This window comes from Podarcis bocagei, assembly GCF_964188305.1.
Source record: "Podarcis bocagei genome assembly, chromosome: 14".
Lineage (NCBI taxonomy): Eukaryota > Metazoa > Chordata > Lepidosauria > Squamata > Lacertidae > Podarcis > Podarcis bocagei.
In genome coordinates this window covers 5,661,402-5,687,572 of record NC_138139.1, presented here as the reverse complement: position 1 = coordinate 5,687,572, position 26,171 = coordinate 5,661,402, and the positions used below count along the sequence as shown (strand labels likewise).

At 44.6% G+C, this 26,171-nt stretch overlaps 1 protein-coding gene across 6 annotated transcripts in view; it reads left to right on the top strand.

Annotated features, from left to right (window-relative positions):
• Positions 1 to 13,297: 13,297 nt before the first annotated feature.
• FAM81A (family with sequence similarity 81 member A) overlaps positions 13,298 to 26,171 on the top strand; it is a 46,426-nt gene continuing 33,552 nt past the window's right edge. For 2 of the 6 annotated variants that reach the window (XR_014002108.1, XM_081170654.1), the window contains exon 1: positions 14,137 to 14,346. Coding sequence is in view for 3 of the 6 variants with exons in the window: in XM_081170654.1 (XP_081026780.1) it covers positions 14,172 to 14,346 (175 nt within the window). In the remaining 3 variants the exon portion in view is untranslated. Of the gene's footprint in view, positions 13,978 to 14,034; positions 14,108 to 14,136; positions 14,347 to 26,171 lie in introns of those variants that run through there. The other 4 variants (XM_081170655.1, XM_081170656.1, XM_081170657.1 and 1 more) reach the window with 4 other exon arrangements.

Here is a 26,171-nt window from a genome sequence, read left to right as displayed (position 1 = left end):
ATCGACTTCCTGGGCCATTGCATCTCAGCCGATGGCAAGGTGGAGACTATGTTGTCCTGGCAGTCTCCCCATAACCCCAAGGAGGTGCAGAACCTACTGGGATTTGCGAACTACTATTGTTCGTTCATCCTGCACTTCACTCAGGTCACAGCATCTCTGACCGTCCTCCTTCGGAAAAAGGCTGTGTTTGTCTGGGATGGTGCAGCTCAGGAGGCATTAGATGCCTTGAAGGCTGTGTTTGCTTCAGAACCCATCCTTAGGCAACCAGACCCAACACTGCCGTTTGTGGTGGAAACCGATGCTTCGGATGTTACGGTAGGGGTAGCGCTACTTCAGGCCGACCCACAGCCTTCGGTGTTCTACCCCTGTGGGTACTACTTCTAAAAACTTCAACCAGCAGATCAGAATTATGGCATTTGGGATGAGGAACTATTGGCTGTCGAAGTGGCCTTTGAGATGTGGCATCATTTGTTAGAGGGGGCCCGTTATCTGGTTGAAGATCGGACAGACCATTGGAACCTAGAACATCTCCAGTTAGCCAAGAAGCTGAATCAACGCCAGATCCAGTGGTCCCAGTTCTTCAATTTCAATGTCATCTATATTCCCCGCAGCCAGAACCAGCAGGCTGATACCCTGTCTAGGAAGCCGGAGTATGAGCAGTCCGATGGTACGTCACATACAGCCACGGCCTTGCCGCCTGCCAGCTTTGCTCTGGCCCAAGTTCCTGGGGACTTCCTGTGGGAGCTGCATGAGCAGGATGCCTATTCGCAGCACCAGCGGCAAGAATTGCCTGAATGGGCCGGACACACTCCTTGCCATTGGACTCTGTACCAGGACGTGCTTCTTTTTTGGGACTGTTATTATGTCCCTCCTGGTCCACTACGGGGAATTTTTCTGCCGTTATGCCATGACAATCTTCCGGCAGGGCACTTCGGACGCTTCAAAACTTCATTTGCTGGCCAAGGACTTTTGGTGGCCTCATCTTCGGGTCAAGGTGGAGCAATAGTGGCCTCCTGCCCAGTCTGTCGTTGGGCTAAAGATGGTCCTGGCAAGCCGGCAGGACACATTCTACCTCTACCAATTCCTGAACAGCTCTGGCAGACTGGACTTTATCACGGACCTGCCTCCATCCCGGGGCCACTACCATGTTGGTAATGGTGGATACCTTGACCAAGATGGTGCATTTTGTCCCTTGCACTGGCCTGCCATTGGCCAGAGAAACAGCAGACCTCTTCTTGTGGGAGGTGTTTTGGCTGCACAGCCTGCTGCAGCATCTGGTGTCCAATAGAGGACCACAGTTTACTCCCTGCATTGGATGAATGACAGTGGGGGCTTTGCTACTCTTTAAGTGACCTACCTGGGCCACCAATGAAAGGTGATCGCTATCTGCCCTATCTTCAACTTAAAATAATTGGATTTTTGAATAAACAGCATATGACACAAATATGTAATCTACCATACTGCCCCCATTCTGGAATATTTAAGCATATTGCCCAAATTGATAGATAATCCTATTTTGTGAGGATATGTCTGTGGTGTTAATATTGTCCTCATTTAGGGCAACAGCTTTACTTATTAGATTATCCCCCCCCCCCCGATTCTCGCATTAAAATCCCCACATAACAATACCTCTGTTGTTGGGAATTTTTCCTCAATACATTGTAGAGCTTGTTCTAGATCCTGCCAGAGTTGTTTTGCATCGTGGTTTATGTGTTTAGCCAGTGATTTTTTTCTTAAAAAATGTTTAGGGGTACTCTCATTTTGACTCAAGAAAATCACCATTTTATAGTTCAAATCGGGAAAAATAAATGCAGTAAATGGACAAAAGTATAAAGATTCAGAAAATGTTTAGGGGTATGCGTACCCCTGCGTACCCCCAGAAAAAAGCACTGTGTTTAGGAGGGATATACAGTGGTACCTCAGGTTACAGACGCTTCAGGTTATAGACGCTTCAGGTTACAGACTCCGCTAACCCAGAAATAGTACCTCGGGTTAAGAACTTTGCTTCAGAATCAGAACAGAAATTGCGCGGCGGCAGCAGCAGCGAGAGGCCCCATTAGCTAAAGTGGTACCTCAGATTAAGAACAGTTTCAGGTTAAGAACAGACCTCCAGAACGAATAAAGTTCTTAACCTGAGGTACCACTGTATACATTTAAGCAGATACATGAATTCATTTAATACTGTCCGGATATAACCATTATTTGTTCATTTCAGCTCCTTTATATCCATTTTTGTGTGTCACAAGAGAGGAGGACAGCCACACCGCCACTTCCAGATCCGTATTTACCTGTTTTAACTGCTGGGCAGGACACTATTTTAAAGCCTTGTAAATGGATGCTGGTGGTATCTGTTGGCCAAGTTTCTTGTAGGCACAGTAAATCAAATGATTGCATATAAGTAATAAATTCAGGATCAACAAATTCGTTTATCCACCCTGCCATGTTCCATGACAAGATATGTCGTGAATGCTCAGTGTGCTTTACTTCTAATCTATCTATCTAATCTATCACAACTGGTGGTGCCCAAAAAACGCTGCTATTGCGAAATTGGGCAGTTTGCATCTTCTCATGCTCTTCAGAATGCGTGTCTTATGCTGATTCCAATGGGCTACCCAGTTCGTGTGGTTCTAGATATCTGTTGGCTAGTAATTCTTTGCCAGAGCAAGGATATTTATTCTGTGTCTAGCAGGGATATTTTCGGCCTCTGCCTCAACAGTGATCTTAGAATCAGATTTTGCAAAGGGATTCTGTTGAATCTGTTCCTTCAAGATTGGGCTGGGTACATGTCCATAAATGTCTCAATTTAAATGGTAGCTTGTCTAATTTGTCCATAATCCTGTGTTGTTCTTCATCAGGGAGTTTGAGGAAGGAGGATATCAATTCTTCTTCTGCTGGTTCCACCCAGTCAAATTGGTCTGGGGCCAGCTGTTTGGGGATTGGCTTATTCTGGTAGGGAGTCACTTAAATTGTTTGAGTAGACACCTTAATTTTTTTATGGTGGTTCTGCTTTTCTTGGGATAAATCATCACCCTGATTAGGCTTATTTGACTCTTTCTCCGCTCCTGAGTTTGTGATAGATCTTTGCTGCTGCTCAAAAGGAAGATGGGAAGACCTTACTTTTTTAAAGTGCCGGTGGGGAATCACAACTTTCTTGACTAGTTCAAGTCCCTGACCAGTCAAAGTGTCTCTTTCGCCTCTGGGGCCAACATTATTATATCTCTTTGCTATTGCAATTAGTGTCTGTTCACATAGTTCTATATTTTTGGGTAGATAGCTTTATTTAGGTCTTTTGTTAGGTCTAGTATTTCCCATTGACAGTTTGCTGGAAAGGTCAAGCATATGCTGTTATACCCCTTATCTGGCCAGCACATAACATTTTATTCAAACATTTACAGTGTTTTTCATTCATAAAAGAGAGTTTATAGGCTTTAATTAATAATGTTACTATATGGGGGTGGGTTATAGGTTTGTTTATTTTTTGTTCTTACTCTTGTCATGTATTTGTGCTTTTATATTGCATTTTTATGTCGTCGACACCCTGTGATCTGTGGATTAAGGGCAGTATATACCTTTAGGTGTGTGTCTCTGCTTTGCCCCCTGCTGTTTGATGGATGAGGTGTTGACAAGCCTTCTACTGACTCTGTTTTTCCTATAGAGGATGCTGTTTCCTAAGGGGATTTAAAATTCAAAGAGCAACTGCCATTTTTCTGTAGCACTTTCTTGGCATATGGAGCTGTGTTTGTGCTTCTGTATTCTTGCAAGCGGGACGCGGGTGGCGCTGTGGGTAAAACCTCAGCACCTAGGACTTGCCGATCGTCAGGTCGGCGGTTCGAATCCCCGCGGCGGGGTGCGCTCCCGTTGCTCGGTCCCAGCACCTGCCAACCTAGCAGTTCGAAAGCACCCCCGGGTGCAAGTAGATAAATAGGGACTGCTTACTAGCAGGAAGGTAAACGGCGTTTCCGTGTGCTGCGCTGGCTCGCCAGATGCAGCTTGTCACGCTGGCCACGTGACCCGGAAGTATCTTCGGACAGCGCTGGCCCCCGGCCTCTTAAGCGAGATGGGCGTGCAACCCCAGAGTCGGACACGACTGGCCCGTACGGGCAGGGGTACCTTTACCTTTTATTCTTGTAAGCATTCACTTATCCCCATGCATTATATTCATGACAAGAGGATGACACAGCCCTCCACAAAGGGTTAATGCATGCCTGTCTTTAATCCTTCTATGGCTTGGAATTTTGGAAACAGCTTCCATGAATGAATATGTGTGTGTGTGTGAGACAAAGCAGTACAGAAGTAATTTTCTGAATGAATGAAATGTCCCTCTCTTTTTCTCTCCCTTTCAGCCCAGAGGGTGTCTGGAAGACCCTGAGGGCAAACAGCTCCTCCCAACTCCCTCCCTTTCCCAGGCCCCCCTCCATGATGGAAATGCCAGCTAACACCACAGCCCCACCCCAGGGGATAAGGGGGCAGATTCCACCAGGAGCACCCCCTCAACAGAAAGAGCAGCCCTCATGCCACCCTCTCAAACCTCCCTTTTCCCAAAAGTAGTGCAGCAGCAGCCCAGCACCCAAATCAATCTGTGTGGCGTTTGTACAGAGCCCCCGGTCATCTCACGGACTATTGACCCATACACCACTAATCCGCTGCCACCAACCAGGTCCTCCCCGGTAAATCACCTACCGTATTTTTCGCTCCATAAGACGCACCTGACCATAAGACGCACCTAGTTTTTAGAGGAGGAAAACAAGAAAACAAAAATTCTGAACAAAACAGTGGATGTATGATTTTTGTGGTGCAGGCTGTAGCCATGGACATGCTATGTGATCTGATGGTGAATTTGGGGTGACCCAATGCAAAAATCCTGAGGATCCATGGGCTTTTACCTCCCCCCTCCCAAGCAGCCTCCTTTATCTCTAGCGTCCCTTATCTCCCTCCCCGATCGCTTTCCGATCAGCTGCTTCCTTTCAACACCCACTTTCCTCTTTCAAAAAAAAAAAAAAAAAGCATGATCTGCTTTTCACCCCTGGGCAATTTGGCTCCAGGGACCACGTGTTCGCTCCATAAGACGCACAGACATTTCCCCTTACTTTTTAGGAAGAAAAAAGTGCCTCTTATGGAGCGAAAAATACAGAAGTCTCAGTCAGGTTCTTAAGTTAACAAAGAAGGGTGTAGTTTATTGCAAACACAAATAAACTTCAACTGCATTCAAAACGTTGTTACTCTTTATCTTCTTAGTCTTATTTTATCCTGTCTCTAACTCTTCTACCTCCCCTCACACAAGAACCAACTGCACTAACTGTCTATTTCCAACTGTCTGCCAACTGCTTTCTCAACTGCCTTTCCCAGCCAACTAAAACCAACCAACCCAAACCTCGGGCTTAGCCCTTTTATGAACAGGTAGGCTCCGCCTCTGGCTTTTCTATTGGTCTACCTATTAACTCTTTCTCTCCCCCTTTACAGACATTTTAAAAAGAACAGGCAAACGCCACAGTTTGTGAGCATTTAGAAAAGAATGCTGTGATTCCTAAGACCCAGCATGGGTTTCTCAATGACAAGTAATTCCAGACTGTGGCATTTGCCCATTCCTTGTGAATTTGTTTGTACAGGGGGATGGAAATGGTTAATGTAGATTGACCCATGAGAAAGCTCAGAGGTGGAGCCTACCTGGTTTTGAGGCTCAGCCCAGGGGTTTTACCATGGGGAGATAGAGGAGTCAGAGACAGAGAGCCACTAAGATGAACATAGCGGTTGTGACAGCTAGAGTGAGAGACAGGGATAGAACTGAGAGAGAAGAGTGTGACAGTGTGAGATAGTGCCACATCTAGTTAAGGGCGCGCATTTGAGAAACCGTTCTGAATATTTTAAAAACTTATTTGTTCTTCAATAAACTTTAATCTTCATTGTTGATTTTACAACCTGACTGAGACTCAGTATTTCACCAGAAGAAACCTGGTTGGTGGCAGCAGAAGAATAAAGCAGTGGTGTACAGGTCAATAGTCCATGAAACGACCGGGGGCTCTGTACGAACGCCACACAGACAAATCTCATTTCTTTTTGCTGATGGAGTTACAAGCTTGGTGGATCAAGGGGATGCTGTCGACATAATGTATCTTGATTTCAGTCTATCTTGATTTCAGTTCCTCCTTGGCAGGGCCTTGAGTATTGAGGAGCATTCCTTTACATTAACTTCTGACACGTGAAGTTTCCCCCACCATTTATATCCATGAAGGGAAAAGCTTCAGTTGTAAATTTCCATACACCAAAAGCAGGGCCTCTAGAAAAGAGAGCACTCCCCACTCCTCACATTCTCTCGTTGCCACAAAAGAACTGCAATCTCTCCAGAACATTTAATCCATTTTATTTTTTAAAGCACAACATTTTTTATAAAAATGTGCTTGGACTCGTCACATCTAATTTGACACAACATGTGCATCCTCAAACAGATGTATCATGCTGAAGACCCTAATTAGAACCTTTTAACAGGTTATAACCAGTCTCAGGAAGAACGCTTTCCTGGCCATGTCTGACAGCAAGCAGGGCCATAGCTAGGGGGTGGTGAGGTGGGCCCCCACCAGAGATGCAGACGGGGTGTGTGTGCAAAATTGGCTTAAGAAACATGTCCATAAATATGTCTATAAATAAAAATATTGATTATTGCCTCATAAGAAAAGGTTTTAAATAGAGGGTGAATTGAATGGGTGGAGGCGGAAAGAAGAGCTAGTTTGTCTGTGGCTAGGAAGCGCAATCTGCCAGGGGTGCAAGATCACCTAGCTACGGCTCTGCTTAAGAACAGGAGTTTTGTAGCCGCTGGAACAGATCTGGAGTCCAAGGAGACTTCTTTTGCAAGCTCTCAAGGAAGGAGGAACTTGCCTGCTGCAGCATCCCCAGAGTCGAAGCATCCCTACAAATAGAGAAACGAGGGGTTGACATGCAAGGGTAACAGATGTGTATTAAAAAGGTAACCACAGCAACAGCTTCTAAAGTACACTGTATCCCCCGCCCCCTGCAATTTAAGCTCTGTTGAATTGGACCAGGAGACCTCAGTCCAGCATGTACATCAGATGCCTCCAGGAAGCTAGAACTCATATTCAGAGGTGAACCGTCTCTGTACATGGAGGTTTTATCTATCTACCATGGCAAATAATCCAGTAATAGCTGGTGATAGCCACTTTCTATAGGAACCTAAGAAGTGCCCTTCTGGATGAGACCAAAGGCCCACCATCCAGAGACCTCCAGGACAGTCACAAGAAACTGAAGGCAACAATGTTCCCCAGCTGTTTATCTCCAATATCAGTTAGCCAGACGGCCCCTGGAAATAGAGGCTCCATCAGCTGTTGTGGCTGACATCGTAAGAAGCTAAAGGCTTCTAGTCCCACATCCTCTTTTCCCATGATGTCCACTTTGATGTCTGTGGAAAGCCCCTGGAAGGAGGGCATGAGGGCAGTATCCCTCTCCCTAGTAACCTATCAACCATTGTTAATTTAACTAATCCCTTTTTAAAAATTTCAACCACAACTATATAGATGGGAGACACCTGGCTTACTAGCAGTACATGTGAAGCTTGGTGGACCACAAGCTTAACATGAGTCAAAAGTGATACAGCAGCAAAAAAGGCTAATGCTATTCTAGGCTGCAGCAACAGAAGTATAGTGTTCAGATCAAGGGAAGTAAGAGTACCACTCTGTTCTGCCTTGGTCAGACCACATCTGGAATACTGTGTCCAGTTCTGGACACCATGGTTTAAGAAGGATGTTGACAAGGTGCAATGCATGCAGAGGAGGACAATCAAGAAACTAAGCCTCATGAAGAGCACTTGAAGGAGCTGGGTATGTTTAGCCTGGAAAAGAAGAGACTGAGAAGAGATCTTCAAATATCTTAAGGGCTGTCACATGGAGGAGGAAGCAGGCTTGTTTTCTCCTGCTCTAGAGGGAAGGACTTGAACCAATGACTTCAAGTTGCAAGAAAGGAGATTCCAACTAAACATTTGGAAAAACTTTCTGACAGTAACAGCTGTTCAACAGTGGAACAGACTCCCACAAGATGTGGTGGACTCTCCTTCCTTGGAGGTTTTTAAACAGAGGTTGGATGGCCATCTGTCATGGATGCTTTAGCTGAGATTCCTGCGTTGCAGGGGGTTAGACTAGATGACCCTTGGGGTCCCTTCCAACTCTAAGAATCTATGATTCTATATCTAACCCCACCTTGAGGAAGCCTAATATGATTTTTTGGTTGGACCTATACTCACAGGGTAGTTGCCCCCTTCCCCCACTAGGGTTTGGTTATGGTATTTGATCCCATTTCATAAAGGAAATTAAGAAAGGAAACAACCTGCTTTCAAGGAACACAGGAGGCAGCGTGGTTTATACGTACTTGGAACTTGGGTTGTTGGGATTGAGAGAGAATGGTTCATTTACACCTACCTGCCCTACACAATCACCATAGACTGATAAATGATCTTCTCTAGTGAGCAGCTTTCCTCTAACACCCTCACTCCACCTCCCAAAGTAAGCGTCCAGTTTGTTTGTAAAGTTAGTGGGCACTTTTTCAGTGGAGCAGAAATCTGGGGGAATGGATGTTCCAACCTATCAGGGAGAACAGTGGACTCTAGTGGGCATGAGCCAGAACAGCAGACAAGTCAAACAACAGGCTCCAGGCCAGAGTTACCCAAACTGTATGTCGCGACACATTAGTGTGTCAGCTGCAATGTGTAGGTGTGTCATGCAAACGCTCCCACTGCTGGAAAGGGGTTAGTTGAACCTCTGGTTTGCTGTTAAAACTGAATTACTTTGCCGTGAAATGATGTGTGTCTCAAAAGTGTGTCACCGACATGCAACGTTTGGAAAGCTCTGAATAAGATGATCCTTTGTGTCCCTTTCAAGTCTACAATTCTCTGATTCTCTTTCCCAAGAAAGAGGTTTGTCTTTCTTAATGTCTGCAACAGCAAGTGGATAACTTAGACGTGCGAACGGGTCAGCAGAAACCACAAGACCCCACGGAGAGGGCTTCTGTGTCCCCACCTCACCTTACCTCAGGGCCAAACTAGATGTGATGACTGACGGGACAAGGACAGCCATATTTGCTGAATCACAATAAATAGAAAAAGCTTCCCTTTACTTCCCCTGCCGTGCTTTTTCCCCAGCGTGAGCTGGGCTTAAAATGTTCGTAGTGATGGATCCAAGGGAGGAAAGGCAGGTATGGGGTTAAGATCCAGACCCTGTCTCAAATTAAAATTAGGCATCCACCCCAACAACCCTATTAATGAACAAGCTAGGCATGTGATTTTTTTTTAAGGTGGTAAGCTAAGCCCATCTGGGTCTTATCTGACCCTCAGACATAGTGCTTTTCATTCCATTAGAGACAGTTCACACAGTTCAGCTATGAATCACCAACTTTTTGAGGAACCAAGTGACCCAGTTCTGGCCTAACAGGGTTTCAGTACTTCTCTGGGGCTGAGCTGGCCACACTCCAGCCATGTTGCTAATGGTTCATCCTGCCCACCATGTAGTGAGTTTCATACGCCTAACACCAACAACACCTACCATTAACAAAGGATAACCGTCGTCATGCTAATCAATAAGCTAGCAATTGGGCCAGGACTGTGAGTGGGAAACAAGTTATGCCAACATGAAATTCCCCTTGTGATGAGCAGAATCTCTAGGCCTTTCGCTGGCTCAAGCCAGACCCCAGGTGCTTCTCGTGACATTGCCTTCCCTTGAGTCACATGTTTCAGATCTACCTCAATCAGATGAAGCCCAAACAAATTATGCTTTTCAGCACTGAGTGAAACTCAAGATTTGTTTTTCCTAACCGTTATAGTTTAAAATGTATGGAAAATCTAAAGTATACACAATATGGGTTTTGGGAGGCATGTTTCCCTTAGCTCTGCCCCTAGTCTCCTATTCTTGCTTTGCTCTTTTTTCTTTTCTGAGAACGTCTTGTTTCCTTCATGTTCCAAATAAGTCAAAGCTTCCTATTCAGTCTGATTGTATTTATTGTCCAAAAACAGCCTGCTGCCACAATGGACAGAAGTTCATAACTACCGAGCAATGTTCCCTTCTACCTTTGACAGTCCTATTTACAGCAATAACAGAACAGAGCAGAACTCTCCACATTAGTGTGTCAGTTGTAGTGTGTAGGTGGGTCGCACAAATGCTCCTCTTGCTCCTTCCAGAGCTGGAAAGGAGTTAGTTTAACCTCTGGTTTGCTAGTAAAACTGAATTACCGTGTTTGTTTGTTTGTTTGTTTGTTTAATTTATATCCTACCTTCGCTACAAGGAGCTCAAGGTGGCATACATGGTTCTCCTTTTCCCCATTTTATCCTCACAACGAGGTAGGTTAGGCTGAGAGTGAGTGACTGGCCAAGGGTCACCCAGCAAGCTTCCTGGCCAAGTGGGGATTTCATCTCCCGTCTCTCCCAGGTCCTAGTCCTGTACCATAACCACTGTGCCACACTAGCTCTCATGCTTGCAGATGGGGCAGGAGGGCTTTCTACTGTAGGACATCGTGGTCCCATCTCTTCCAGGAAACCTGGCTACCAGTGTTTGCATCTGATATTGGCTAATCAGGACAGACTAGGCATCTTCAGCTAACAGAAGTGGTCTCAGAAAGGTGAGGCTTGTTGTTGAGTACCCCACGCTCATTCTTGGGGACCTCAATATTCCCACTGCCTTTTCAATAACTTCATGGCTGCTAGGACAGCCGCGGAGATGTCCTAACCTGTAATCTGCCCTAATACCTGTAGGCGGGGGGAGGGAGGGCTTACTCTGAATTTAATGCTCTTGGCTAGGCAGGGAGCTGATGATGTGACTGTAAATGTGTATTTATTTAGTTCCTTTTTTATAGACAGATCTCTTCCTGGACAGTTCCAGGCTTTTGACAACTCTGAAGAATTTGCTACTCTTATATGAACCTGCCAAAACATTATGCCAGAAGTCTTCCTGTGGGTGCCGCCTAATAATAATAATAATAATAATAATAATAATAATACATTATTTATACCCCGCCCATGTGGCTGGGCTTCCACAGCCACTCTGGGCGGCTTCCAACAAAATATTAAAATACCGTAATACATCAAACATTAAAAGCTTCCCTAAACAAGCCTTCAGATGTCTTCTAAAACTCTGGTAGTTGTTCTTCTCTTTGACATCTGGTGGGAGGGTGTTCCACAGGGAAGGCGCCACTACTGAGAAGGCCCTCTGTCTGGTTCCCTGTAACTTGGCTTCTCGCAGTGAGGGAACCACCAGAAGGCTCTCGGTGCTGGACCTCAGTGTCCGGGTAGAATGATGGGGGTGGAGACGCTCCTTCAGATATACTGGCCTCACCCTCCTTCAGGAGAGAAGCAAGTGCCCTTTTCAGTTGTGGCTCCCCTTTATTAGAATGTCCTCCTCAGAGTCACCCACCCAGCACCCTTAAAGCTTTAGGGGCCAGGTACAGCCTGATATTTGAATGGTAATTTTGAGTTTTGTCTTCTGAGACTGATGGGTAATTTGTTATTTTCCTGCTGTCATACGCCACCATTTCATGTGCTGCTGCAAAATTAGATGTTTTTCTCCAATGTTTTCATTATTTTGTGCTGGTTCCGAGTCTTGTGTTGTTGTTTCATTATTACAGTGGACGCTTGGGTTGCAAACGTGATCCGTGTGGGATGCACGTTTGCAACCCACAGCGTTTGCAACCCATGTCTGTGCTTGCGCAGGTTGTGATTTGGCGCTTCTGCACATGCGCTTCTGCCAAAGCCCGGAAGTAACCCGTTCTGGTACTTCCAGGTTTCAGCAGTCCGCAACCCGAAAAAATGCAACCTGAAGCGGACGCAACATGAGGTTTGACTGAATATTACAACAAACACTCTGTGAGGTGAGTGAGGCCGAGAGATTTCAGAAAAGTGTGACTAGCCCAAGGTCACCCAGCAGCTGCAGGTGGAGGAGTGGAGGAGTGAACATGGTTCACCAGATTACAAGTCCACTGCTCTTAACCACTACACCATGCTGGCGCAGAGTGCCTCCCATTTACTTTGGCTAGTGGCCCAGCTGTGCCCCTATCTGGACAGGGATAGCCTAACAACTGTTGCCTGTGCTCTGGTAACTTCAATGTTAGATTACCGCAATGTGTTATACGTAGGGCTGCCTCTGAAGACGGTTTAGAAACTTCAGCTGATGCCAAATTTGGCAGCCTGGTTGCTCACCAGGGCAAGACGGTTTGAGCATTTTACACCGATCCTGGCCCGACTGCACTGGCTGCCAATTAGTTTCCAGTCCCAGTTCAAAGTGCTGGTTTTGACCTATAAAGTCTTAAAATGGCTCAGGACCACAATTCCTCAATGCCGTTTCCCATATAAACCCGGACCCTGCAATCATCATCTCAGGCCCTTCTTCGTGTGCCTCCTCTGTGATGAAAGGTCCAGCGGGTGGCAAGACAATAATGGGCCTTTTCTGCAGTGGCCCCCCACTTGTGGAATGCTCTCCCCAGAGAGGCTCACCTGGTACCTTCATTACAAGCTATATCATGCCTCTACTCCAAGGCCTGTGGCTAATTAAACAATATTTGGCCTTTTAAACTGAAGTAAGGGTATTGTTTTTGCTTGTTATTATGGTATGTATTTTTGTGTTTTGATCTTGTAAATCACCCTGTGATCTTCGGATAAAAGCCGGTACAGAAATTTATAATAAGAATAGTAATTCTCATCTTTGATGTGAAAACCTTGTTGCCAACCTCCCATTTTCCCACTTTTCCAGTGGGCTTTCTTAAGCCCCACCTGGCTTTGCCTAAGCACCTGCCTTCAGCCTCTCACATTTGCTGCTCTGAAAGTTGATCTCTGCCTGTTTGAACCCCAAGTGTGAATGATGTCTTTCAGCCTACTTGGATAGGCAGCCAGTCCCAGGACCTGACTGCCTGGAGCAGGCCACTTGCTATAGCCTTGAGGTGCTGGGGTGAAACCCCAAGTGACAGTTCCCTCCAGTTTTCCCACCGGAGGAACAACCTGCCAAAAATTATCCTACGTAAGGACTCTTGTGTGTGCTTTTCCATGGCGGGGGGGGGGGGTGGCTTGTGCAGGAGAACTTCCCAAGGGATAATGCTACATGGCTGAGGTTTGTAGCATTTCATGGAGCTCAACATCCTCTTTGTGGGAAGTTTGCCTCAATGGCCCTGCATGGGGTTCCTTTTGTTCTCTGTAAAAAAGCGATACTGCGTGTCTTGACTTTGGTTGGCAACTGTGTTGCTTTGCCACCAGGCCAAACTCTCTCTTACTGGAGGTGGGGGGAGAGGGGGTAATTAATTTCTGTGAATGACAGCCCGGAGAAATGTCACCAGGACCTTTTATGTGTACCAACTTCATTTCCTTACAGCCGAGCATTGTGTGCCTGCAGGAATTCTGTGGCGCACATTGAACAGGATATAAGCTTGAGCTATGGGAAGCCAAAGTGTTCTTTCTGTGTCTGTGCTTTGTCTGGATTAGAATTCGTCACAGCTGGCAATTTGCTTTTGAAAAAGGGAAGAAACTGTTCTTCCCCCTGCCAATCTTCTGAGAGAAACTGACCCCGCTAGGAAATAATTGTGGGGTTAAGTCTCTTCAAAGAGGATTTGTATGTGCTGATATTTTGTTCCCTATAAATAAGTTCCTTCTCTCTCTCTCCTCTTGAGGAGGGCCTTGCTTCATGGAGGTTGAGATGCTTGTTGCTATAGCGACAGCGTCCTGGCAACAACTCCCAGCTGCTGCTTTGCTTCTCCTTCTCCGAGGCCCAGCCAAGAAGAGCCGAGGGGGCTCCTCGGTTGCCACGCTCCTCGGTTGCCGTGGTGGAAGCAGGAAATCAGCAACAGAGGGGCACCAGTACATCCCAGCTTCATCCTGGGAAGCCTTTAGGTGTGGCTGCTGACCTGAAAAATACCTACACCCCCCAAACAAGAAGTGTAGTCGAATATGCTGCTATGATACTCAGAAGCAGATTTGGGGCACTCCAGCCCTGCCCTAACCAGACCCAGGTAAGCAGCCTTGAGAGACAACTTGCTTCCAGTCAGACGTTTCATTTGCATTCAGATGTGGTGAGGCTCCTGGTGTTGACCTTCGGTTCATTTCTGTCACCGTTGCTTCCAACCACCTCCATATTTTCAGGTGTGTTGGCACTGAGACCACACGTCTCTCGCATGAGGGTGGGGAAGCAGAGTGGGGGCGGGGAATGAGGGAAGCCTTCGCTGTCAAGACCAGTGGAGACACTGCATGCCGCCTCCTTCCACCATGCCAGGATCCTGACGACTTTTGGTTTTCCGAAGACACGAGTTTGAGGCGACGGGAACAAAGCCATGTTGAATGCTGTCAGCGGGGCCCTGGATGCAGCTGTGGCATGTTCTGTTGTGAGTTTCTTAGGCTGTTGGGGGGATGCTCCTGGGGGGGGTCTCTCTAGGGAGGGGATGTGTTGTACATTTGTGACTTCTCTCAAAATAGTCAGCGTACGGTGGGGTGGGGGATTAAGAAATGTTCCTTTGAAGATCCAAAATAAACTGGTATCTGAGAGGGAGCATTTCAGTGGGTGACTTGAAACAAACAAATCAACAGCAGGGAGATCTGTGCATTGTGTGGTTGGAGATGGTGGTGGTGAGCTTTTTTGCGCCTTATGACAAGCAGTTTTTGATGGGGCTTCTTTCTTCGGGTATGTTTGCCGTTGTATTAATTGTAATGGGCTGATGTACATACATAAAAAGATGCCTTTTCAGGCTGGGATGAGATGGGCCGAGGCTTATTTTGGTGCCTGCGGTGGGAAATCCAAATAGCACCTCCCCCTCCCCCATTCCTAATGAGGCATGGACTGAGAAGTTCTCCTGCACAAGTTTCCTAGAAATGAATGGGAGAGATGTAAGGGCTCTCTTGCTCATCTCTCGTTTGTTTCCATGAGGCTTGGGCAGGAGAACTTGACAGTGGAAGTCTGCAAGTTGGACTCAGGGCTCCAGCCCCCTGTTGAGGCACCCCCCCCCCCACAGTCAAGGCAAGAGGGAGACATCTCACTTGCTTGGTGTTATTCTCGCAGTGGGGAGAGATTTCTGCAGTGTCTGAGGGTGGGTGGCAGGAATCTCTGCTTAATTATCACTCTCCAACATCCAACATGCTGGTTTGTACAGTGTTATCCAAAGTTCACCTTCCCAGCAGCAGGGGGATCAGTTGTTGGTAGCCGGGTCAATGGCTGGCCCTGCCAAAGCAGAGAGAGTTGCAACCTCTGTCTTTTCATAGCAACATAAGAAGAGCCCTGCAGGATCCAGGCAAACGCCCATCATGGTCCACCCAGGCAGATGCCCAGAGTGGCTGGGGAGACCTAGCCAGATGGGTGGGTATAAATAATAAATTTATTATTATTATTATTATTATTATTATTATTATTATTATTAGTCCACAAGCAGGACCTGAGAGCAAGAGCACTCTTCCATATTTGCAATTCCCAGCAACTGGTATCCAGACCGTGGATACCAGTTGGAGGCAGAGCACAGCCATCCCTGGGGTTTGTCATTCCGTCAGCTAGGAGCAGGTTTTCCCCTCCTCCCATCATTAGAAATAGAACATAGAAAATACATCAGGCCATTGGTCCATCTTACTCAGTACTGACTACACTGACTGGCAACAGCTCTCCAGAATTTCAGGCAGGGAGTCTTACCTGGAGATTTGATTCAATTCATTATAACTCTATACTGTTTTTCATTCAAATGAATCCCAAAGCGACTTGCAAACCATAAATAATAACATTATGGAACATCATAGAACATCACAAATGCAGCATAGATCATATAGAAAAATTAACAAATCATCAGTGAAACAATTACAATCTATAAAGCACTGTTAGCAAATTAAAGGTAAGATCAAGGTACCCCTGCCCGTACGGGCCAGTCGTGTCCGACTCTAGGGTTATGCGCCCATCTCACTTAAGAGGCTGGGGGCCAGCGCTGTCCGGAAACATTTCCGGGTCACATGGCCAGCGTGACGAAGCTGCTCTGGCGAGCCAGCACCAGCGCAGCACACGGAAACGCCGTTTACCTTCCCGCTATAAAGCGGTACCTATTTATCTACTTGCACTTGGGGGTGCTTTCGAACTGCTAGGTGGGCAGGAGCTGGGACCGAAAGACGGGAGCTCACCCCGCCGCGGGGATTCGAACTGCCGACCATGCGGTCGGCAAGTCCTAGGCACTGAGGTTTTACCCACAGCGCCACCCGCTTGTCTTTGTTAGCAAAGTAGCAACTTAAAAATAAGCTATACGTCACAATTAAAGCAAAAGTCATATTATATGATTAACAAATCAATGCAACATTCACAGTCTACAAAGCAACATTAACAAAATAGCAGCCAAAAATACACTAAGCATTGTTGTTTTTTTATAATCATTCTTTTTAAAAAGGATTTTCGTAGTTAATAAGGGTACATAAGCATATCTCTTTTCAGTTCATAGAGTCCTTTCTACAGGTCAGTTACACTAAGCACTGTTAAGTTCTTGCACACATTTGCCACGCTCCCATGACTCATATTTCACTCTATTCAGCTCATTGAAGTACACATGCGTGTAATGCCCAGGGTAGCAACTCCCTTCTAAAGGTTCTTCGGGCCAGACATGGGGCAGCACAGGTGAAACCAGCCACCCCCTGATGGAAAACAGAGTCCTCACAGTTTTTCCTCTGGAAACAGCTCCCCTATAAGATCTCCTAGGGCTGGAGGGTGGGGCAAGGCAGGTGGGAAAAGCCATTACTTGCTGGCCAAATCTCCCCTCCATGGAGATGGATTGAAACTTGAACCCATAGCTGTCAACTTTTTCCTTTTTTAAAAGGGAAATTCTCTTATTCTGAATAGGATTCATCACAAGAAAAGGGAAAAGTTGACATCTAAGCGAACCTTCTGCATGAAAGGAACAGGTGCTCTACTGTCCATCACTTAACCTGATTTTTCAGCAACAGATGCTCTCTTCATCACCCTCCTCCTCCTCCTCCCTCTTTCGGCTGTGGGTCAGCTCTCTCCGTTCTGCTGCTAGACTACCTTGAATGGTGCCCAACACCTTCACCCAGACAGCTGTTCGTGAAGGCATCTATCTACACATGTGGGTGGGAAGTTCCCAACTTCTCAACTTTTCCCTCTGTCACCTGGAGAGCAGCTTATTTATTAAATAATTTCTTAAACTACTTATGTCCAGCCATTTGGTTCCGCAACTGAACCTCAGGTGATTTGCAAAACACCTCCTGTCACCTTGCTCCACCACTGACAGCTGTGATTAGCAAAGAGAGACTCCTTCTAGCTACAGAGCCCATCCATACAGCATATCACACTTTGAAAGGCCTTTTAACACCCTCCCCAGGATGCTGGACTAAATGGGCCATTGGACTGGTCCAGCAGGCTCTTAGGTTGTGTGAAGTGAATACAGTTAACATGCATTTTTTCTTGCTGAGCAAATAGCAAATGCCTGAGCAGCCCCAGGACTGCTGGGAGGGAGGGGTTTTACTCTCTTTCCCTGTCACAGTTAAAATAAAAAACCACATTTTTGTGACGCCTATTAGCATTTCAAAGGAAGCCCGCCCCCCTGGTGCTTTTCTACCAGCTTCCAGAGAGAAGCCTGTGTTATTCTGTTGGAGCAAAAATAACCAAAGGGTCTTGCAGCATCATAAAGCCTAACAAATTTAGCAGAAGTCTTCATTGATGCCACTTCCTCTGATGCAACTCATCATGCTTCTGATGGAGCAGATTCTACTAGTCCATGGAAGCTCATGCCATAACGAATGTGGTTGCCTTTAATAATTATTAAATCTTAGACCTTCTGCATGCAAAGCTTGTGCTAGTAATGTCACTTCTCTGGAAATAAGTTGTACTGGAAAAATTTCCAATGCAAATTAGCCTAATTTGCACTGCGAAATTTCCTGAAGAGCGATAGTGTTCGTTTTACTTGTAAACAAAGCATAAGGGGGGGGGGACTTTCCAAGCTTCCCTAATATTGTATTTGCTGTTGACACCCATTTATTGTTACTAATGACCTGATGAAAAAAGGGGAAATTTTCTAACCCACATCACTTGGCATGTGCTGTATATCATCTTCCAAGGCAGGCCCCCATATTATGCCTTGCAGGTAAGCTAGCCATGGGGATGCCACAAAATACATCTTCTTTTGGGGTCCATTGGTTTCAGTTTGGGTTCCACCCCCCCCATAAAATCCAGCAGTTCCCTATAAGATGCCCATTGTCTATCCATATTAACTCTCTTAATTGTAATTGCTTTGATGTGAGATAGCCATAAAGGTGTTTCTAGCATATTTATATATTTTTCCCAGTCTCTATATAGATTCTTCCTAAGAATGTGGTTCATTAAACTCATAGGTTTTAGCCTTCCCATACCAAAGACATGCATGTCAGCCAAATTTTAAATCATGACCCTCTCAATCTAAGATGTTTGCATTGTCCAATACAATCCATTCTTTTAACCTATGCAAACAACCTCCCTCATAATACAGTTGCAAATCTGGCAGGGCAAAGCCTCCTCTTTCTTTTGTATCTATCAGGATACAAAATATTTTATTCTTGGCTTCTCCCCTTGCCAGATAAATTTAGAGACATCTTTTTTCCATTCTTTGAAGCAGCTTGAATGATTTACAATCAGGATTGATTGGAATAAAAACAGCGCCCTAGGGAGTATATTCATTTTAATGGCCGAAATTCTATCTAATAGGGAGAGTTTCATTCTCCCCCATATCTCCAGCTTTCTTAACCTCTTTCCACAATTTAATATAATTATTTTCAAATAGGTTGAGCTTTCTTACTGTCAGCCAAATTCCTAAATACTTAATTTTTTTATCTATTTTTAAACCAGACATCCTTTCTAAAAAAATTTTGACTGCTCATCCATGTTTTAACCAACATTTTGGTTTTATCTGAGTTTATTTTGAAACCCACCACTTCTCCAAACCTTTTAATTTATTCTAATGCTTAGAGAACGCTCTCCAAAGGTTGTTCTAGTGTCAACACCACATCATCAGCAAATGCCCTTAATTTGTAGACTCTACGTCCCACCTCAAAACCTTTAATTTCCCCTTTTCTCGTTATATTCTGAAGCAGTATTTCTAATGTCATAACAAACAGGGACAGCCTTGTCTTGTTCCTTTTTCTATTTGGCATTTGTCTGAAATAATATAATTTATTACTATATTTGCAGATATAGATTGTTTTAATTCCTCCTAGGAAATAATTACCTATTTCCATTTTCTCTAAAACCTTAATCATAAATGACCAGGAAATGTTGTCAAAAGCTTTATCTGCGTCTTGGAAGATTAACGCAGCCTGTTTTTCATTTCTTACTTCCGCATACTCTATTAAATTAATTACATTTCCTATATTTTCATTCATTTGTTGGCCTGGTAAAAACCCAGCCTGATCTCTGTGAACTAACTCAGTCAATGTCTTTTTCAATCTATTAGCCAATATTGTAGCAAATTGTTTGTAGTCACAATTCAATAATGAAATAGGTCTGTAATTTTTAGTTTTTGTTAGGTCACTGTCTTGTTTGTGGATCAAAGTAATGAATGCATCTTTCCATGAAGCCGGAACTACTCCTGTCACCAAAATTCCCTTCATGGTGTCCTTAAGTGGTTCTACAGTGGTACCTCGGGTTATAGACGCTTTAGGTTACAGACTCCGCTAACCCAGGAATAGTACCTCGGGTTAAAAACTTTGCTTCAGGATGAGAACAGAAATTGTGTGGCGGCGGCACGGCGGCAGCGGGAGGCCCCATTAGCTAAAGTGGTACCTCAGGTTAAGAACAGTTTCAGGTTAAGAACAGACCTCCAGAACGAATTAAGTTCTTAACCCGAGGTACCACTGTAAAAATATATCCTGAAACTTTTTATAATAAATGGCTGTAAGTCCACCTGGCCCCGGTGCTTTCCCCATATTTATTCAGTTTATTTCTATTTGCAATTCCGATATCGATTTGGGTGCATTCAGAATTTGCCAGTTTTCCTTAGATACTCGGGATATGTTACAGTCACTTAAATAAGAGTCCATTTTCTTAAAGTGCTCTTTCTCACAATGATATAATGAAATATAATATTTTTCAAACGCTTTCTTATCTATTCAGCTAGTCAAATGCTTATCCTCATCTACAATATTATTTATTGTGCTATTTTTTCTTTCTTTTTTGAGTTGCCATGCTAACAATTTATGTGCTTTGTTAGCAAATTAAAAAAAAATTGTTCCATTAATTTAATTTTCATCTCAATCTCTTGATTAACTAACAGTGAAAATTGTGCTTGCAGTATTTTAATCACTTGACACAAATCTTTATCCTTTGGTTTTGCAATTAACTTCTCCTTATTCAACATGGCATCTAATATCTCCTGCTTCTTTTTCCCCCTATCTCTTTTTTTGAAAAGTATTTTGTTGAATTAGGAAACCTCTCACCACTGCCTTACTGGCATCCCATACTATAATTAAATCTGTTTCTTTATTTAGATTGAGGTAAAAAAAATTCTTGTAGGGGAGTGTTGCCCCTTACTCATAATTTGTTCATTTTGCAATACCACATCATTTACCTTCCACCTAAATGAAGAACATTTCCCTCCTGTTATTGTCATAAAGATGCCATTGAGATTGGATAATATCTTAGGTTGAATTTCTACCTTTTTTACCCTAGTTGTTAACTCTTTCAAAGCCAATAAAAGGTGTATTCTGCTTGAAGAATTGTTTGCATTTGAGAAAAAAGTAAATTTGTGTTCTAATGGATGCTTAACTCGCCATAGGTCAGTTAAGTCAAAATTGGACACCATATCAAAAAAGGTATTTGGCAATTTCCCTTATTTTGAATCTGTTTTCCGTACCATTCTATCTAGATCAAGGGAATGACACAATTAAAATTACCCATCATTATTATTTTACTATCACACAAATCAAACAATTTCTCTTCCAGTTTGTTTGTTTTTTAATCAGTTTTCTGTTCATTGGGGGCATAAATTTCCCACTACAGTAATTGGTTCTCCATCTAGTCTCACTTCAATAACCATCATTCTGCCTTCTTTAAAAATGAATTTAGGATCTAGTTTGGGGTTAACATACATAATTACCCCTCCCTTTTTGGTTTTATAAGAAGAGATAAACTCTTGCCCCAGACCTTTATTTGTTATTTATTTAAAAATATTTATTTATTAGTAGTTTTCTATGTTGTCTTTTTATATGTGTGTCCTGCAAGCAAATGATGTCTAATTTCTACTTTGACAATATATGCACTATTTTATTCATTTTCATTTCAGTATTTAGTCCATTTACATTCTATGAAATAAATATAAGATCCATACTGTATTCTATTACCGTATTTTTCACTCTATAACACGCACCTGACCATAACACGCACATAGTTTTTAGAGGAGGAAAACAAGAAAAAAAATTCTGAATGAAACAGTGGATGTATCATTTTTGTGCTTCATGCTGTGGCCACAGACATGTGATTTGACGGTGAGTTTGGGGTAGCCCAATGCAAAGATCCTGAGGATCCATGTGGACCCATGCTTTGTAACCACGTTTTTGCACCATTGCAGCCCCAGGCAACAGTGGGTGCGTGATTTTTTTGGTGCAGGCTGTAGCCATGGACATGCTATGTGATTTGATGGTGAATTTGGGGTGACCCAATGCAAAGACCCCGAGGATACATGTGGATCCATGCTTTGTAACCACGTTTTTGCACCATTGCAGCCCCAGGCAACAGTGGGTGCATTATTTTTTTTGGTGCAGGCTGTAACCATGGACATGTAATGTGATCTGGTGGTGAATTTGTGGTGACCCAATGCAAAGATCCTGAGGATCCATGTGGATCCGTGCTTTGTAACCATGTTTTAAGTGGGGAGGGAAGGAAAAACACAGAAGGGACAAGGAGCATGAGAGGGGTGTGCTGAGAAGCAGCTGGCTAACAATGCAGGAGAGAGGTTTAACAGGAGGGAGGAAAGGAAGGCAAAAGTTTTCCCCCACCCAAGCCAGCCCACCCTCTCCCACCCACCTGCATTTTGTCCGGCTGCCTGCAAGTCCTTAGAATGCTGGACGCAGCAGCAGCAGCACCGGAGCACGGAGAGGAGGAGGTGGTGGCTGTCGGCTGCGCTCCTAGCTGACGGAACCTGAGCCGGGTGGGCTGGAGCCTGCGCACAGTGTGACTAGGAAGGAATTAGAAGGAAGGACGTGATCCTTTCCTTTCCCCTCTGCTTGCCAGGAGGTCAGGGGATTTCTCTGCTCTTTGTTGCATTTGAGCAAACACAGCAACCAAAAACAGAGACGGGTGGGCAGTAAGACCCTGAGGCAGAATGCAGGAAAGCAGCAGCCTCGCTTCTGCAGCCTTCCCTCCTCCGTGACGCGTGATCTGATTTTTGCCTGATTTTTGCCCCTGCACTCGGGCCAGTCGGCTCCAGGGACCACACATTTGCCAGTCGGCTGCCAGGGACCATGCACAGACATTTCCCCTTACTTTTTAGGAGAAAAAATGTGCGTGTTATAGAGCGAGAATTACGGTATATCTTATTTATCATTCATATATATATATACACACACACACACACACACACACACACACACACACACACACATATATATTTTTTCACAGTTCCAGTTTTCCTTCTACCCCCTTCCCTCTTTACTGTTTATCCTCTTCTTCTTCCCTCTCTTCTTCTTCTTATTCTCCATGCTCAATTCCAAAATCTCACCACGAAGGCATTACAAAGGCATGTGCTTTAACTGGTTCTACACACCTCTATTTTTTACCTTCATAATCATAGGAAATCCCTTCAGGTCATTCCCGTCTGAAGCGGAATTTTATCTTTTTAAGGGCCTCTGTCAAAAAATTGTAATCCTCTCTCTTTTCAACAATTTTACTGGAATGTCTTTTAAAATTACCGTATAATCCTTTCATCATCTATTTCAATACCTTTCTCATAATATGTCTGGAGCACTCTGTCTTTGATACTTCTAGAATTAAAAAGGACCAGACAGTCCCTGGAAATATTTTCTTCTTAGCATATGGAAATTTAACCCTGAATGCACAATCAATAGCTGTATCCACATCCTGTTGTTGCATCTCAAGCAAAGATGCAAGTGCCTCGGTTATTTTATCCCTTATTACTACATCTGATTGCTGAGGAATAGATCTGAATCTCAAAAACATCGCTTTTTGCCTTAATTCAATTAACGCCAAATTATCCACCGTTAATTCCTGAGTTGCTCTGGCTGCCACAACTTCCTCTAGCATCTTTTCCTGTTCCTTCATTATTTCTTTATTTTCCTCTTTATTTATTTGGACAGCATCTTGAAGAGCTTGCACTGTTTTCTCCAAATTACTTGTTTTACTTGCAAGAGCCTTTATTTCTGTTGATAATTCACCTACCACTTTGGTGTGGCTTTGAAGATCTTTCCGCATTTCCATTATTACCTCCACAAGGTCATCTTTGGTTCTCCCTCTTGGATAAAGCCTTTCCTTGATTGGCCAGGTGTCAATGCCAGATACTTCTTTTGTGAGGCCATTTTTAATTTATTAGCCAGGAAAATAAAAAAATATATAATTCCACAGGTGATAACCATTGTGGCGTTTTCCTTTCTAAAAGGTCCTTATACCTTATCCAAACTGTATAAACGCCTCCTTACTATATGATTTAGGAACCCTCTCTGTCAGGGGTCAGCAAACTTTTTCAGCAGGGGGCCAGTCCACTGTCCCTCAGACCTTGTGAGGGGCCGGACTATATTTTTTTTTTGGGGGGGGGGATGAATGAATTCCTATGCCCCACAAAAAACCCAGAGATGCATTTTAAATAAAAGCACACATTCTACTCATGTAAAAAAACACTGATTCCTGGACCGTCCGCAGGCTGGATTTAGAAGGCGATTGGGCCAGATCTGGCCCCCAGGCCTTAGTTTGCCTACCCATGCTCTAAAATGTGTGTTACATGGACACTGCATTGAAGAGGCTGCAACCCTGGAATGTCAAAGAGTTTCTGCTAGAAAAGTTACTGTAGGAGATTACAGTGGTACCTCTAGTTAAATAAATAAAAGGACACATTCTACTCATGTAAAAACATGCTGATCCCCGGACCATCCGCGGGCCAGATTTAGAAGGCGATTGGACCGGATCCAGCCCCTGGGCCTTAGTTTACCTACCCATGCTCTATGTACTTTAACTTTGTCATACCATAAGTACGCATGCCAACCGTATCTTAAGTCAAACCCCTCCAAGTTCAATAGGCTAGCTATCTTTTTTTCCTGTCTAGCAAAGGACCTCTCACTCATCTCTCATAAGCAGCACTGCCTGTTGGCAGTCTGTTGCTGATACCTCTCCCCTAAGCATCTGGAGAATTCCATGGCATCCCCAGAATCTTAGTCAACAGCTTATGGGATGGGGGCTGACAGGCAACAGGCAATCTCATCTAATGTACCGGTATATGGTGTTCCTACAGACATGGGAGCAGCCCTATTTTCAAAAGCTCCCTCCAAGAGAGGTGCTGTCATTTTGAGTGGAGGAGCACACAGCAAGTCTCTCTTTTCCATGCAGTGCTTGGAAAATGTGGCCTTGGTTAACAGACAAGCAGTATCTTGTGATGTTTTGCAGGATATCCCTTGTGGGTTTTTTTTCTCTGCAAAGCTGACACTTCCATCGAAATAACCCCTCTGTTCCCTTTCCATCTGCGCACCATATTGCATCATGTTTAATCAGTAATCCCCAAGCAGTCCTCCTGATGGCACATCCTGCCAGGTTTCAGTGGGTGTTCCAGTGTTTTCAGAGCATGTGAGATCAGCCTCGGAGCAAATGGCCTCTGAGGTGGCAAGTGGGACTCCAGTATGGCTTTTCTTTTCTTTTTTGGTAGCCGGCCTTGGTGACTGACTAATCTTTGTGAATTCCATTCAGAAAGCAAAGCGGTGAGGGCCAGAGTCTGGTTTAATTTTATATTGCAGGTTATTGTGCTGGAATGAAATGAGCCTTTGTTATAATTATGATGATTTGTATAGTGCCGTCTGGGTGCTTTACAATGAATGGGTGTGAAAGGTCCCTGTCCTCAAGAGGCTTGCAATCTAAAACAGATGCAGGGGAACAATGTGAGGTGTTTAGGTGGTAGATGGGGCCAGGACAAAAAGTGGTTTGAGCTACCTCCTTTTTCCTCCCTCTCTTCCCCACCCAGCAGGCTGCTGGGGGACTGCCAGGGGTCTGTCTCCAGGGGTCCAAGCTGGTCACTTGCAGAGGGTTCTCCCTCCTTCCGTTGCTCCATCAGATCCCCTCCCATTTATTTCTCTTTCTTGCTTTCCTTCTCCACAGTCTCATGAAAGTTGGCTGAGAGGCAGAAAGAAAGTAGGCTGGAATGGGAACCTATGGTTGATCAGAGGGAGAGTAATATCTGGACATTTTCCAGGAAGGTATCTGAGCAGTAGCTTCTGAGCAGCAGGCAAGAAAGGAACATGGGCTTGGGAAAGGGGTGCAAAATCAAATCAAAAGCCAAAGAGATAGAAAAGAGCCAGAAGTCACTTTCAAAAGGCTTGGCATCAGCCTATGGGATGGGATGTTTAAAATGTATGTATTATTTTAAACTTAATCACACAGCGCTGTAGAGCAGTACTGGAGCTGTTCTCTTCCTCCCCTCCCCTGCTACTGGGCCCCTCAACTCTGACCAAATTCACACCATACTTTTAAAGCACAACGATACTACTTTGAATCAACATGGCTTCCCCTCAAGAATTCTGGGAGCTGTAGTTTGTTAAGCGTTCTGAGAGTTGTGAGGAGGCCCATATTTCCCTTACAGAGTTCCAGTTCTAGAGTTCCCTGTGAAGAGAGATTGACAGTTAAGCCACTCTGAGAATTGTAGCTCTGTGGGGGGAACAGGGGTCTCTGAACAACTCTCAGCACTCTTAACAGACTACAGCTCCCAGAATTCTTTGAGGGAAGCCATGACTGTTTCAGTGGTATTCATAGCACTTTAAATGTGTGGTGTGAAGGTGGTCCCAGAGGCACAGAGGAAGGAGAAGTTAGTGGTGGCGGAGGGGGGAGGTGAGGCAGGGGCAACTTAGGTGTCTCCTTTGCCGCGGGCCTGGCTGGGCCCATCTCTGCCACCACCATCTTCTCCCTTCCTTTCAAGGCCTCTCAGCATCCTCAAAAAACAAAGGAAACGCGTGACTTGCCTCCAAAATAATTGTGTTTATTGTAACCAATCGATGAATC